Source organism: Hippocampus guttulatus, chromosome 21 (genome assembly GCF_054856545.1).
Source record: "Hippocampus guttulatus isolate MCC_2025c chromosome 21, RoL_Hgut_1.0, whole genome shotgun sequence".
In the NCBI taxonomy this organism is placed as follows: domain Eukaryota; kingdom Metazoa; phylum Chordata; class Actinopteri; order Syngnathiformes; family Syngnathidae; genus Hippocampus; species Hippocampus guttulatus.
Window position 1 is genome coordinate 8471346 of NC_141281.1, and position 14317 is coordinate 8485662.

General features: G+C 49.3%; 1 protein-coding gene across 1 annotated transcript in view; it reads right to left on the reverse strand.

The window, feature by feature from the left end:
* The window catches only part of LOC147187006 (cadherin-6-like), a 38748-nt gene that overhangs the window by 12416 nt on the left and 12015 nt on the right, over nt 1-14317 (reverse strand). The window contains exon 2 of the mRNA XM_086101570.1: nt 3444-3818. Coding sequence (XP_085957696.1) covers nt 3444-3677 — 234 coding nt within the window. The 5' untranslated portion in view covers nt 3678-3818. The remainder of the gene's footprint in view (nt 1-3443; nt 3819-14317) is intronic.

Below are 14317 nucleotides of genomic sequence, written 5' to 3' on the forward strand. Positions count from 1 at the left end.
TTCACCCCCCCCTCCTCCTAGCACACACTCTTATTATGCAATGATGAAGATGATGTTTTTTTATTATCTATCTATCTATATGAGGCTAAAAAAGAAGATGGTGGTGGTGGGTGGTGGGGGGGGGGGTTGCCATGGAGCAGGTAGAGTGGGGCCTGTACCATATTGTTTGTTCCGTGCCAAGACGAGCAGCTGGTCCTCCGCCACCCCGCTACACACACGCACACACACACACGTATGCCTGCGCATGCTTGCGCACACACACTTGCTTTGGGCCGTCACAAGACATTGCCGTCATTGCTGCTGCCGCTGAGTCACGCGGAGCTCGCAATCTTATTTTATCTGCGTTCGCACTGTCACGAGATCAATTTTAAAATGTTTGCTAAAAAATATGTATTTTTGGTCAGTATCCCTCAAAATCTTAGTTAAGAGCGATTATGTCATTCGGCTAACGATATATCCAGCGACAGAAAAAAAAAAGACGAGCATTTTTCGGTGACAGTGTTAAGTCAGTACAGTTCAGTTATATTTAACTTTGCAGTACAACCATCTTTTGGAGGTGTTTGCTTGCAAACACTTCTTGAGGAACTTTTTTTTAAGATGAATTTGAATGTTGTTATGATGGCACTTGGGAGATGTCGATATTTTCTCAGGTGCGACTTGGGGTGAAACATTTGACGGCGGGTAATCACGTAATTGCCACGTTATTTGACAACTTTTAGCAACAAATAGACCTGCTAGCCAGCAACATGCCCTGAAAATGAGTTGGCAATGCTGCAACCCCCACCTCCCCCTCCGATCCCAGCCGCCCGTTTGCTAATGCAGACAAACACGGCAAGGTCTGCCCAGTCGGCCCGTGAGCAGTGGGGGCCTATCAGGGGCTGTAAATACTTGATGAGATATGATAGTGCAGCACAAACACTGGCATTCCACCACAGGCCATTAAGCGTGTGCACCGCACACACACGCAAGCACGCACGCACGCACGCAAGCACACGCGTGCCCTTTGGTGGAGTGGCCCCGTAATGCAAGAAACAAACATTCTCTTCCCCCGGTGACAGGAAGCCGAGGCCGGAGTGAGGCTGGCCTGCTAATGAGAGCCTGCGGGTGGCAACGCAATGCCGTTGGGTGACGTGGTAAGATTAGCCCCCCCCCCCCCCCCCCCCCCCACGCACACAAATCCCACGGACCCCCAAACGAATTGCTGCAAGATTCGATTTGCTTGAGTTTCGCTTGAGTCTGGGTTTCAGTTCGAGGTGCAAACTTGGGTTCGGTTTTCAAAGTTGGGTTTTAAAGTAGGACTAAGGTTTTAAAGAAGGGTTTTAAATTCAGGTTTGGGTTTAAAAGTAGTTTTAAAATGATGATTGTAGGGGTTTAAAGTCGTTTTTTGACCATAAATGATTAGATTGTGGTTACAGCGCAATTTCATCACTCAAAACAATTCGGAATGTGCCGTCTGCGGTTTCAATCTTGCGCCCTCTCGTGTTCGGGTATTTCTGGAGCTGTGACGTCACCGACGTCGAACAATTAAGCTCCCGTTACAGGTGTTGTGTTGTTTTGAGGTACGTCCCCCTTGCTTCTTCACTTTGACAGTGGTTTATTCATTGTGTGACAGTTGTTTACAATGACGGCAAGGGGAGTAGTAAAAGTTTCTTCAGCTTTCCAAAGGATAAAAAATATAAAATTCCATGCTCGGAACTGAAACGGCACGGAAGAAAATCGTGGACAACTGTCGTCGCCAAGCGAGTACTCAAGCTCTGCGGGGTCCTTCAGCAAGCATTTGGCGAGAGCATCGTATACACGAGTGGAGCTCGACCCGGGCTGAAACCAGCTTCTGTGCCAACGTTTTCCCTTCGGCAAACGCAACTTCAAGCCCCAGCAGCAGGAAGAACCCCGGACGTCGCGCTGCATTCGAGAAGCAGCGCTGGCGAGAGGTGAGCAGTTATTTACACGCACCTGCTACGCCACCTAAACATTTTCATTTTGAATTGAACCGTTGAAAGAAATATATTCAGTGAGTGCAATATGTACTTATTCTGCCCGACACGGCGATGCCTTTCTGTACGGCGTGTTTGTAGGCTACAAAACCCCCCACCATTCAATGTTTAGTGCTATCGTTGTTTTTACTGTGCATATGATATACATCTACAATTTTCAAGCATGGAAAACTGCAGCTTCAGATTGTCCCCGTGTTGGAACATTTCATATCCGGCCAACAAATTGTTATGAATCCCACACGCTCAGCGCGGCTGACTGTTCAGTTCTCGAAAGCTGTTGTTGTGTTACTGAGTTGAGGTTGCAAGCGCAAACGTATGTGGCGTTGTCACAGTCCATCACTTTTATTTTTTACTTCCGGCTCCGATGTCCCGATCGGCTCAAACATGTCGGGTTTGACAAAACCCGTTTCTGTTGGCCCTTGTGTGTAAAAAAAATATATTTAAAATGTATCCCTCGACTTCCAAAACATTGCTTGCCATTGCATGGACTGCGTTGTGTAGCGCATGGAAATTGTACAGCATCTCTTTGGTGTAGTTTGCTGATCGTTTACGAACACGGCACTTTCGGGCACCCTAGCGGTGGCGAGAGTAACTACACCCACGATGCTTCAAGCTTCCGGTTCGGTAACCCTCGAAACCCGATTCCTAGTTTAAAAGCCGACTTTAAAACCCTAACTGTTATTTGAAACCCTACTTTGAAGCCCCAATTCTAATTTAAAACTCAATTTAGAAACCCTAGACCGAGTTTGAAACCTTATCTCAAACCAATTAAATTATGCATGTGTATGTATGTATGAATGTATGTATCTATATATTTTTACTTACACTGTGTGTGTGTGTGCGCAATATACACAGTTCTCGATCTTTGTCTATTAGCGAGGACGCACGGCGAGCGATACGCCGCTTTTGAGTCACGCTTTGTTTTCTGGCTGTCTTCTTCCGGACGTGTTGTGTTGTCGGCGATGTAATCCTTTTAGAGGCTCACTCAAAGTCACGGCTCGCTCGCCGGCCGCCTCGTGGAGGAGATACATGTACGTGGCCTCATCTCATTTGCTGGAAGGAGTCTATCCTGAGTCCTTCCATGCCGGCGGAATGCAAAGTGATCGAGTCCATTCAGAGGCACGCACAAAAGCGCTTTTCTTCCGTCGGCCCGACCTTGCCGGCGTGGCGTCGTCACCCTCACGTGGATTGGGAAACGATTCTCTTGGGACTCGCTGCTGCCAAAAACCACCACCACCACCATTTGGACATTTTTACCATCTTTGTCTCTTTTTACATGTCATGTGACCAAAGCCAGAAAACAGGCCAACCGTTTGCAACGCGAGCCCGAAGGCATTCTGATGCCTATTTCAGTCAACAGTAGAGGGCGATCGAGGACAAAATGAGAATTTTTCTGCCTTGAATTCCCCTGAAAAGAGTCATCATTAAATTTGAAAGCCGGCGTTTTACCTTGCCGACATACTGCAGGTCGTTGCCAGTGTACTCTTCCAGCAGGAAGAACTGATTCCACATCCATCCTCGCTTGGAGCGCCTGAGCGGCACCCCGTTGGCGTCCTGCCCCGTCAAGCCCGTCGGCATCTTGTGTCCCGCCGAAGTCTTTCGCGCCGGCCTCAGCCCCGTGGCTGGGGCCGTGCCCACCTGGGCGGCGACCCACAGCGCCATCAACACGCACAGCGTCTGCATGGCGACCGGGCTTTGGCTCCTCAGCCCCTTGCCCCTCCTCCTCCCTCCTTCGGCGTTTTGTTTCTCGCGGTCTTCGGGTCAGAGTGATGTGTCGGTCGTCATACTGGATCCGTAAGCAGAAAGTGAGCCCTAAGACGCAACCTGGAATCAGGAAAAAGGATTTTCAGATCAAACCAATCGAGTGAAGATGGGGTTGAGGTCAATCAGTCAAACAATCAATAAATTGGTGCAAGTAAGCCATCATAGGGTTCCATACAAGCCTCTTCTCAATTTTCTTTGTGTTTTCATTTTTTATTCATGCTTTTGGCTCCTTGTCCCATTCACTTAGCGGATGAAAGTGCATCGGCGACTATTGTTGTTGTTGTTGTTTCCCTCTTCAGATTTGCTGCCGCTCGAAACTCACGAGTGACAAAGATTCCGTCCGCAATACATCGCAAAAATCCATCTGATGATCATCTTGCGCAATTATTTCCATTTTAAATCCAGCCTATGCTCGCTGTCTAATCAAGCATTTTCTCAACCTTTTATCAGCCAACAAAATTGACGTCGTTTTTTTTTTTCTCAGTTTTTCTTTTCGTGCAATAAAAATACGACATGATGAGTAACGGTTATGATTACAGTATTGATGACAATAGTTAGGGGTAATTATTATTTTTTTGGGCCATAATTGTGCAAGTATTTTATACCGCTTACCAGACATTTGTAGGTCAGCTTTCTGGAAGCAGACATGAGTGCTAATGTACGGCTCGCCTGTGATCTTTGTGAAAACTTCTGTTTTGATGTGGCCGCTTTTTGTGGTAAGTGCGGCAACAAAGTCAACTTGAACTTGGATTTTTGTGGAAACTTATGCGCGATAAAAGCATTCCAACTTCTTGCGGGCCTTTTGATGGGCACTTCCTGCTGGGCGCCGTTGCGCCTTCATGTGTTTGCCGTTTGATGGACAGGCCTCTGGTGATAACACCAGATTGGAAAAGTTGCACGTGGTTGTACGCGGATGCGACTGCACTTTTATCTGCATCGAGTCGGAGAATGAGAATCATCAAGTAATGGAACGGGGGCGGGCGCCTTTCGAGGGGGGCCGGGAGGAGGGCGTCGGTCTGTATCTGCTGAAAGCATCGCACGTCGTTATCACGCGCGGCAGAATGACCATGGCGGTGGCAACCTCACTCCATTTACTCGGAAGATAGCGCTTTACAGTAAATGCCTATTTGCGAAAGGCGACGGGCGGCCTCACAAGGCCAAAGGAAGCGGCGTAGGATGCGAGGAAAAGAAAGAAGTTGGTTGCGGACACAATTTTCAGTCCCCATTATTCCGTTCTCGCTCTGAGGTTGAAAGGAAGGTTATCAACGGGTCCGCAAGGGGGCAGCCTGCCGCGGTGTGAGAAATGAGGGAACGGCGTCTCCGCACATGAATTAAGTAGCCTGACCTGCACGGTGAAGCGCAGCCGAAGAGTCAGAGGGGAAGGCGGGAAATGGAGCGAGAAGTGCGGGGCGAGGAGACGTGGGGGACGGGTGGAGGCGGGGCTGATCCTGATGATGTCACTCGCAGCGCAAATGTTTTCTTGGTTGAAATTCACCACGTGTGGGCGTTTGAACAAAGCTTTTCAGAACGTTTCTAAACAATAGATGCCAGGGTACTGTCAGGTGCCACAAAGCGAGCAAGCTGACTAATTACTGACTTGAACCGAAAACAATAACGAAAAGTTGCTGAGTTGGGCCTTGTGTTGGCAGATATTTCCCGAAAAGTTGACTTTTATTTTTTTTTAACATCCTAAAGTAAAATCTAAATGAATCCAGTCAAAGATGTGGGTGAGGGGAATAAATTGAGTGTATGTCATCAAGAGTTGTGCAGAGAAAATTGCAAGGCTGCCTCAAAGATCACAGCATCTAAAATGTTGGTTGGCTCGGACGAGAGCTTCTACTCTTTCCCCATCGAGAAGAGCCGGTTGAAGTGGCTCAGGCATCTGATTCGACCTTCTTGGACTCCTCCCTGGTGAGGTGTCCTGGGCCACTTCCGACCGGGAGAAGGCCACAGGGATGACTCGGAACATGTTGGAGGGAAGATTTTGTCTCCTGGCTTGCAGAGCTGGATGAAGTGGCTGGGGAGAAGGAAGCCTGAAAAGAGCCGGTCTGAAAGTCTAACTCTGAACGAAGGGAGGAATTCCCAATCCCGTTCACTGTTCCATCCTGCGTCGCCAGGTTTAATCCTACCCAAGCCTCACCCCAATCCGCCGGATCCTTCAAGACTTGGTCCAAGTGCAAAAAGCTTTGGAACTGTCTCGACGCCGACAGCTCCGGTCACCCCCAAATCTCTTCATGACCGTATTCGCCAATGGACTCCCAACGTGAGCGTCAAAAGAAATTTGTGACGGCAAGATGAGTTTCTCGGCGATGGCGTTAAAAGGGACGTCCTGTCAGAGCAGCGTCAGCAGTCCCGACGTAGGACGCGGGTCCATCCATTGCCGTCTCTGCCAGGCCACCGTGCCCTCATTTCTCCTTATGAGGCAAATTGAAGGCTCTCTCTCTCTCTCTCTTTTTTTTCTCCCTGCGTTGCACTTTACAGCATTCCCCCCCACCTCTTCCTTTTTCTCCCCGGCCCCCCAGCCGCCTGCTTTGCTTGCACGGGCCAAAGCTGATATGCATGACGGCTCTGCTTGGCTCTGAAAGCCACTCACTTTGCATGTGTCCTCTGCCGGGATCAGCAGCCGCTGCGGGAATTTAAAAAAAAAAAAAAAAAAAAAAAGAGAGAGGAGAGGAGCTTGGGGTCACTGACGGAGGTGCTGATGGAAGCAGGTGGAAGTGAGCCGCTGGTTTAATAATGCCCGTGGAGGGATGGACTGTGACCACCACTGCCGCTCCCCCTTTTGCTATCCAAATCCTCAAAACGACCAGGCGGCTTCCCTCCCACAATCGAGCGGGGTTTGACCTGATGAATATATTTCATTGACAGCGCGCCGGGATAGAAAAAAAAAGTGACGAAAATGCGGAATTTGCGATCATGACACAAATCAACGGGAGGCGGAAGAAATAAGGTGGTGGATAAAAAGTATTGGGACATGAAATGGAAGTGAAAGGTCAAGAATGAAGAAAAATTTGAAGACAATCGGAGTGGGGGCAAAAGTATTGGGACACTTAGAAGACGGAGAAGATGCGCAGCGTGGTCTGAAGTATCGGTCTGAAAAGCCAAGAAAATGTCGCGTTTGGGCTAAAAGCATCAGGATGCTGACAGGAAAAAAAAAATGCCTGGCAAAATTACTCTTGGGATGCCGACAGGAATAAAAGCAATTCATTGCACGTCCCTCGCCGCTCTACTCGCTATCCAAATCCTCTAAATGCGACGGCGCGGTTTCCCTCCCGCACACTCGACTTTATGAATTGCCTTAATTGACGGCAGCTCGGAGCATATGGGACGGGCGAGCTATCGATTAGCTGTAGGCCTAGACTCGGTGGAAAATACCAGCGGGTCCCTGGGGGGGTGGGGGGAGGGGGGGGGGGGGTAAGGCAGGCTCATAAGCTTTCTGCTCGCCGTCCCCGAGCAGCGGCGCGTCGGCCTTTTCCATGGATTTCTTCATAATGTCACTGCGGAAAAGCTAATGCCTTGCGCCGTCGTGAGCGGCGCCGCGCCCCAGAGGAACACTCGCCCCTTGACCACATTTGTCAAAGCCCGCAGGTCATGTTGCGTCGCTCCTTGCCCTCCCCCCATAACTCTCCTGGCAAGCTTTATTATCCCACGTCAAAAGACACACACGCAAAAAAATCAAAATGTTACTGCCGGTTAGGAATGCTATGGGGAGCCGCGTGTCGCCCGGCGGCGATGACAAAATGCCTGCCGTGCCGCATTTGTGCCGCGCGACGGAGGCCAAATGGAAGGAACGTTTCGCTCGTAACGTTACAGTTGACACTTTTTATTGATCAACGTGTCGTTTGGACAAAATATTGCGAAAGGTACTCGGAAGGAAAAGTGTCGGGGATACTCACTCGAAATGAAAAAAAAGAAAAAGAAATGGATAAAAATTGGGGTTTGTGAGTATTGGGACCAATACAGGAATCAAAAAGTAAAAGTTTGGAATGCTTGCGTGAAAAAGGAGGAACGTGACTTTCTAAGCACCTGCTGGACAAAAGTATTGGGACACCTGCAATGCGAAGAAAAATGAGTTTGGACAAAAAAGAAATGTTTGGCACACATTGTGGAAGCGAAAAATTTTTTTTTTCAAGACAAAGTACTCGGGAGTCAAAAATGAAAAAGTGAAATGTGGACAAAAATATTGGGACACGGACAGGAATCAAAACGTGGAGACAATAAGCAGTTGGGACCAAAGTAGAAGGAGGGAGGAAGTGAAAAATGAGAATGCATGGAGGTGGACAAAAGTATCGGGACGCGGACCCGCCGTGCTGGAGCTTCCCAAATTTTTCCCCACTCAGTCGGAAGCATCCCGTTAAGAATCGGGCCGATTGTCCGCATGGAATATTTGCGGCCTTTCTCCCAGTTTCCTGGAGTCCCGCTCCATGTTTGACCGCGTGGCCGTCGGTCCGTGAACAGATCGACTGTGTCAAGCGATCAATGGGAGCCGGCGTCGCCATGGCAACCCAGGACCAAGTCAAAGCGTTGCAGAAAAACGCTCCACTTAAAAGCAACAAATGTGTTGTGTGTGCTTAAAAGCTCCGTAAATGAGCCTTTTATTTTTTCCAACGCGCCGCTTCACCTCTTTGGCTTTTATCCCCACTTAATAGCGTTACGAAGAACGAGGCTCGGCAGGATCATGAAGTGGCCTTTAAATGAATCGTGATCATTATTATCGTTGATTTCAAAGTGATTTACGGCCTCCCGGGAGAGGCAAAGTGAAGCGTCGGTGTCTTCCTCTGACGTCTGCGGCGATTTCGCAAAAGGCGACGCGGGTCTCGCCATGACGCGTCCGCTTCCCGGAGGAGCGCGGCCGTCACATTGAAGGTGTGTAATACAACATGACACCGTAATCATATTCTCTCATTGAAAGGGCCGCTGTTTACACCGGGGCGCCCTTTATTTTCTCGGCCCTGGAAGAAACACTGGCGGCCTCTTTGTTTCGCCGCGGCCTCATATCATGTGCCGCCTAATTGCATAAAAAGACAAAAAAAAATGAAAATGAAAAAAGCAAATTGCTTTAAATTGCGTGTCGCAGGCTGCAGAGCAATAAGACCGGAGTGCTCACGCTAACTCGTAAGCGAGATTAATGTGTCTGCTGCCAATTTTCCCAGCGTGCACCCCCGATGATTGGACGCTCGCCGCCGCGCCCGCCGGAACATTTACAATCACAACAATTAGCCATGAAAGCTAGCTATCGGTTTTTGGAGAATGCGGTCGCCGCCACCGCGGAGACAAAACGCGTTCATCAATACGCCCCGGATGCGCGCCATCAACGGCCTTTTACGGGCCGGGTGGCATTTTACATTGGATCTCCCCCACCCCACCCCACCCCACCCCCTCCCTCTGAATTTGTATTTCTCCTCTAACGAGCGACGCGAGCGACACGGCGAAGCACCCTATGGCGCCCGGCGAGCCGCGGCAACCACGCCGCAGCCCCCGGGGGTGCAATTAAAAGTGAGGGAGGAGAATGTCAGCCAGGTGGGCGAGCGAGCGTGATGGAGGTGAGGGGGGGGGGGAGGGATGCAGGCACTGATGCCACAGATGAACACGAAGACGTTGGGAGCTGCAGGGAAGGTTCTTCACCTGTACATATTGAGGGGGGGGGGGATGAAATGTAATTTTCACAATGAAGTATGTTGATTTTCCAGTCTCACACACACACACACACACACACACGAAAAAAGTGATTCTTTTGTGCTGCATGACCCATTTTTGGACACCGCTCATCCTGTGCAGGGTCCCCGGGGAGCGCTGGAGCCGATCCCAGCTGACTTCCGGCGAACGTCGGACCGCACACTGAACTGGTCTCCATCTACGCCGCCACTGAGCGCGACCCGATTCCACGCCGTCCGCACACAAGTCAGGTGAGTGTCCCGCCACGCCATCGGCTACATACCCCAGCGTTTGTTTTCGGTCAATCTGAATCTCCAAAGTGTGAAGCATTTCCATGGCGACACCCCCAACATTTCAAACGGCAACGTGCACCTTTTGGTCTTTGAAGGGCGAAAAAGCAAAAAGGGCAAAACAGCAGAGGAATGATCATCCATACAGAGGTCATGGCGAGGTCAAAAGGTGCAAAAACAGCCACCCGCGGTGTTTTCTTTGAAACATTAAGAATTAATTATGCATTTATTCATGACAGAAAGGCTATTATTATGTCCATGGAGGTGGACGATTTGGTAGGGGGGGGAATAAATTGTCACAGCAAAGGTCCCTAAAGGGCACTAATGTACGCAGGTTGGTTGCCATCTATTTTATTTTTTTTTTGTAAATGCCGTTGGTACTATGGAGGTCCTCATTTATCACAACAAGACTCATCTGCGCTCCTCTTCCGATACAAACGGAAATAAGTCCCTCCGGAACTTCATCAATACGTATTGAACGATTGTACCGCCGTCTAGACTCCTCGGCGCTTTGTCGCCCCCCCCCCCCCCCCCAAAAAAACTTCTGTGACGTATTGAGGTGAGGACGCTGATCGCGTTCCCGCCGCGCCTCCGACAAACGTTGATGACATGAACCGCAAAAGTCCAACGAGACAAATCGGGCTCCAAATTGATGAACAAATGAGAGCGAGAGTCATCGAAACGCGAGACGCTGCGAGCACGTGCGGACAGGACAATCAATCAAGTGCGCCCGATCACTGTTTGGTGAAATCGCCTCGTTTCGAATGACCACAACGCCTTTTGTAGGTCAACCAAAAGCCAAGCCAACCAGCTAAAAAAAAAACAAAACGTTTTTTGGTCTAAGCATGCACGTCCTGCATCAACGCCATTTCCACATTCTGATCATCCTGCCACATACCCCGTGAGTGAGTGAGTGTCAGCCACTCGTGTAAATGCGTTTGCCGCCGCCAACTCTCTCCCCTCTCGCGCTCTCTTCTCGCCGCCGCATAGCAAATGAGTGGAATAAATCACACAATCTGGGCCAAGTCCTCCAGAGCCCCCAATTTTCCCTCCTTTCCTTTCTCCCCCTCGCATCCGTCAGTCCGACGCGGCGGAGTGGCCCACTTCGGGAAGCCGCGGAGGGCCCCGCCCGACTCGCCCTTTCATTTTGTGTCTGGACGCCGCGCAAGGTTGGCGCTTGTTTTGTCATTTTCGTCACCGAGCCAACCGATTGCAATTGCTGGATCGGTGCAGATTTTTTCAAATGTTAATATATTTTTTTTTAAAACGCGATCGTAACAATGCCCTTCAACTCATTCACTCCCAAAGACGTTTTTAAACGTCTTTTCAGACTTGGTCCAGAATTGGCTGGTACTGAATGAGTTAAAATCGAATTGACGTCAAAACACGGCGGCCTGGTGCTGAGCACATGTGCCCCACAGCCCAGAGTTCTGCGTTCGAATCTTGGCCTTCCCGTGTGGAGTATGTGCGCTGCATGTTTTGGTCAACGACATTGAAGGACTGCAATTGGCAGAAAATTGGGCCGAAAACAACATTTGTGAGCCAATCGGCAGCCCGGAAAACTTTCTTTCATGTGGAGCTCTCGGAGAGACGACGTCGCTGCCGAATGAATAGAAGCCGTCCGTTTACATCAAAGGCGCGCTTGGGCTCCTTTATCTTCTGGAGTTTGCCACCAGCGTGCACATGAAGGGCTGACAAAGGTGGGCGGTGTTGTGGGGGGGGGTGTACAGGGGGGGGGGTCTACTGGTTTCCTGCTTCCCCCGCTGCGGTCTGTGTGGTCATCGGCCAGTCCTGCAGGGCGCTCGCTCGATGCAAATCAATAGGTGAGACGACCAAATGCAAAAAAACGTCCATTTTTTTGTGATCTACGCTTGGCTTTAAAAGTCAGCGACCGTGACTCTTCAGTTGCCATTTATGACAATATGACATCATGGGGCACTCGGGAAGAAGCAGACGTCTCGGGGGTTACTTTGACCCCACACAAAGTGGACTTGTGTTCCCGCGTTGGTCGCCACGGTTACCAGGGAGGGGGGAAGCACAGGGGAAGGGAGGAAATTGGAGGGCGGGCGACGTATTCATGGGGCTGCACAGTAACTGTAGCAGAGTGTCAATGGCAAGAAAACACAATTGGCACATAACACTAAATAGTACATAGCGCTAAAACAAAGGCCCGGCTAAAATACGGCCGCAGTAAAACGCGCGCGTGCAGAAAATAGTCCCCCCCCGTTCCTCCCCCCTACTTGACAGAGAGTAACGACCTTTACGCCGCCGCCTCCATAAAAAAAAAAAAAAAAAACACGGCGACAGTGGGGAACGCACGTTTTTTTTGCGTTATTAACGACTTCACACGCCGCCTTTTTACGCCTCTTAAATTGGAGCAAATTTCTCCCAAACTGCGTGCCGGCGCCGAGGCGAGCAGGTGTTGGGGAAGTCGTTTGTCACCAGCCAGCCTCCAATGCACGTGCACAACCAACAAGCAGACTTGTGCTTTTTTTCGTTAACCCTCGACAGGGAACTCCTTGCACATGTTTTCATTCGGTCTTCATCCTGCTCACATTTAAAAAAACATTTTTTTTTAGCTTAATCCTATGCTAGCTAGCTTTGGGGCGAGACACACCCACACTGCTCCCATGACAATTTATTTTAAAATTAATTTTTCTTTGTAAAAAAAAAAAGAAAAAGTGCCCAGCATGCATCGACACATCACACCTAAGTTGCCGTATTTTAACACGATACTTAAAAGCGCTAGTTGCAGATCCAGTGTCTGGTGTCATGCTCTCTTGCCGAGTCTCGCGGCCATTTAGCCTGCTCCAATGGCAGTGGACACGAGTGAGGACTTATATATAAATATAAATTTTAAAAATCCAGCCATGGTGGTCACGCTTGCTCGTTCTTGATTGATTTTTCATTCATATTTTCCAGAGTAATGCGGCATTTTACACTTGTTGACAGCTCTAGCTAGCTCTCGCTAGCTCTAGCTATGTTAAGCTAAATTAGCTGGTGAAGCTTGAACATGCACCGAGACAAGTTGAATTGGTCATGACAATTTAGAGGGAAGATGTTTTGCTCCCGGAAAGCAGTGATGGCATGTACTTTGACGAGGCGTTAGCTTGTTCAGTGCTAGCTTACTTCTAAAGCGCCAAATATTTGTTCAGGCTCAGGACCTCATCATTGTGATGTACAAAGTCTGTTGCTGTTATTTGTTCTTGCTGCCGACTGGCTGACGCAATCCAGATGATTCATTTTGAAAAATACACTCAAAGCAGCAAACTCGAACCTCATTAGAGTGTCCGCGGCCTCGACCGTTTGAGCTTCCTCGGCTGAGATGCGCTTTGACCTTGGCGGTGACTCACCTTTATTTACATCGGCTAGTTGGCCCCCGGGGGCGCCGCCCGCTCGGCCAAATGAGGCCTGTGATGGGCTGTTTTGCTTTTATCGCCACCTCGCCAACTCCCACGGGAGCGCACCGCTAATGAACAAAGAAGCCCGATTGATCGGCGCTAGCGTCGGATTCCCGAGCCGCGGCCGGGCGCACGCTTCGCTTCTTGCGATGGTTTGGCTCGCCTTCTCTCCGGGAGGCTGAATTGCTGATTGTTTGCAATGAGGCAGCAACAAGCCAGGGGCGAATTCGGGGTGGCTTGAAGTGACCATATGGGGGGTGAAAGGGGGGGGGGTAGGTGTCAGAATGTAATGAGACCAAAGTGGACTGTGGGAACGCGGTTGACATTTGCCCTTAAATTTGAAGTGAAATATGGCCCATTCAGATGGAGTCGAGGCGATGACAACGGCCTCTTTGTTACTTCCGGCACATTTCATTTCATCAAAGCATGACGAATGATTGATGTACTTGTTTAGAAAGGAAAAGATTGAAGTTGTTTTAAAATTTGTCGTATACACTTTTTGGAGATTTTTTTTTTTTTAACGAAAAAATGTCCTAATCTAGTTTTGGATGATCATGTCACCATCTGGAATGCTTTTGTGATCAGCCAGCTCAGAATCCCTCAAATTTCCAATAATAGATAATAAACCGTGCCATGAAGCGTTCGATAGCATAATAATTTCTCCGAATGCAACTCTTCAAAATGTAAATCTTGAAAAGATGACTTACATCTCCGATTAGAAAAAAAAAAGGCTAAATTTGTTGCAGTGACATTTAAAGCGTTCATTTATTTTTTTTAAAGCATTTTTGTTTCGCATCGTGTGACTTGAGCACTCCCAAAAAACGAGGTATGTCCTACACCTCCAGTAAGACCCGATGAAAGTTCAAGGAAGCTGTAAACGACCATCCGGGCGAGCACCGACGAAGTTCTCGTTCCGGGCCGGATGAGAGATTGAATTTTTTTTTTTTTTGTCCTTATCGCGTGGCCACCACATTGAGGCCCAGTTTCTATTTTCCCATTTCACACCTGGAATGTCGCGAGATAGCCGGTGTTCCTTTTGGCCCCGATTGACAATCGGCAGTGAAAAGACGGAATTATCCATCGCAAAGCTAACGCCCACATGCTCCGCCCCCCCCCCCACAACCCGCCCCCTTCCTCCGCCGGGCTTCCTCGACGCGCTGTTATTCGAGATAAACAATCAATAGTGCATTAATGCACCCCTCTCCCCCGCCGG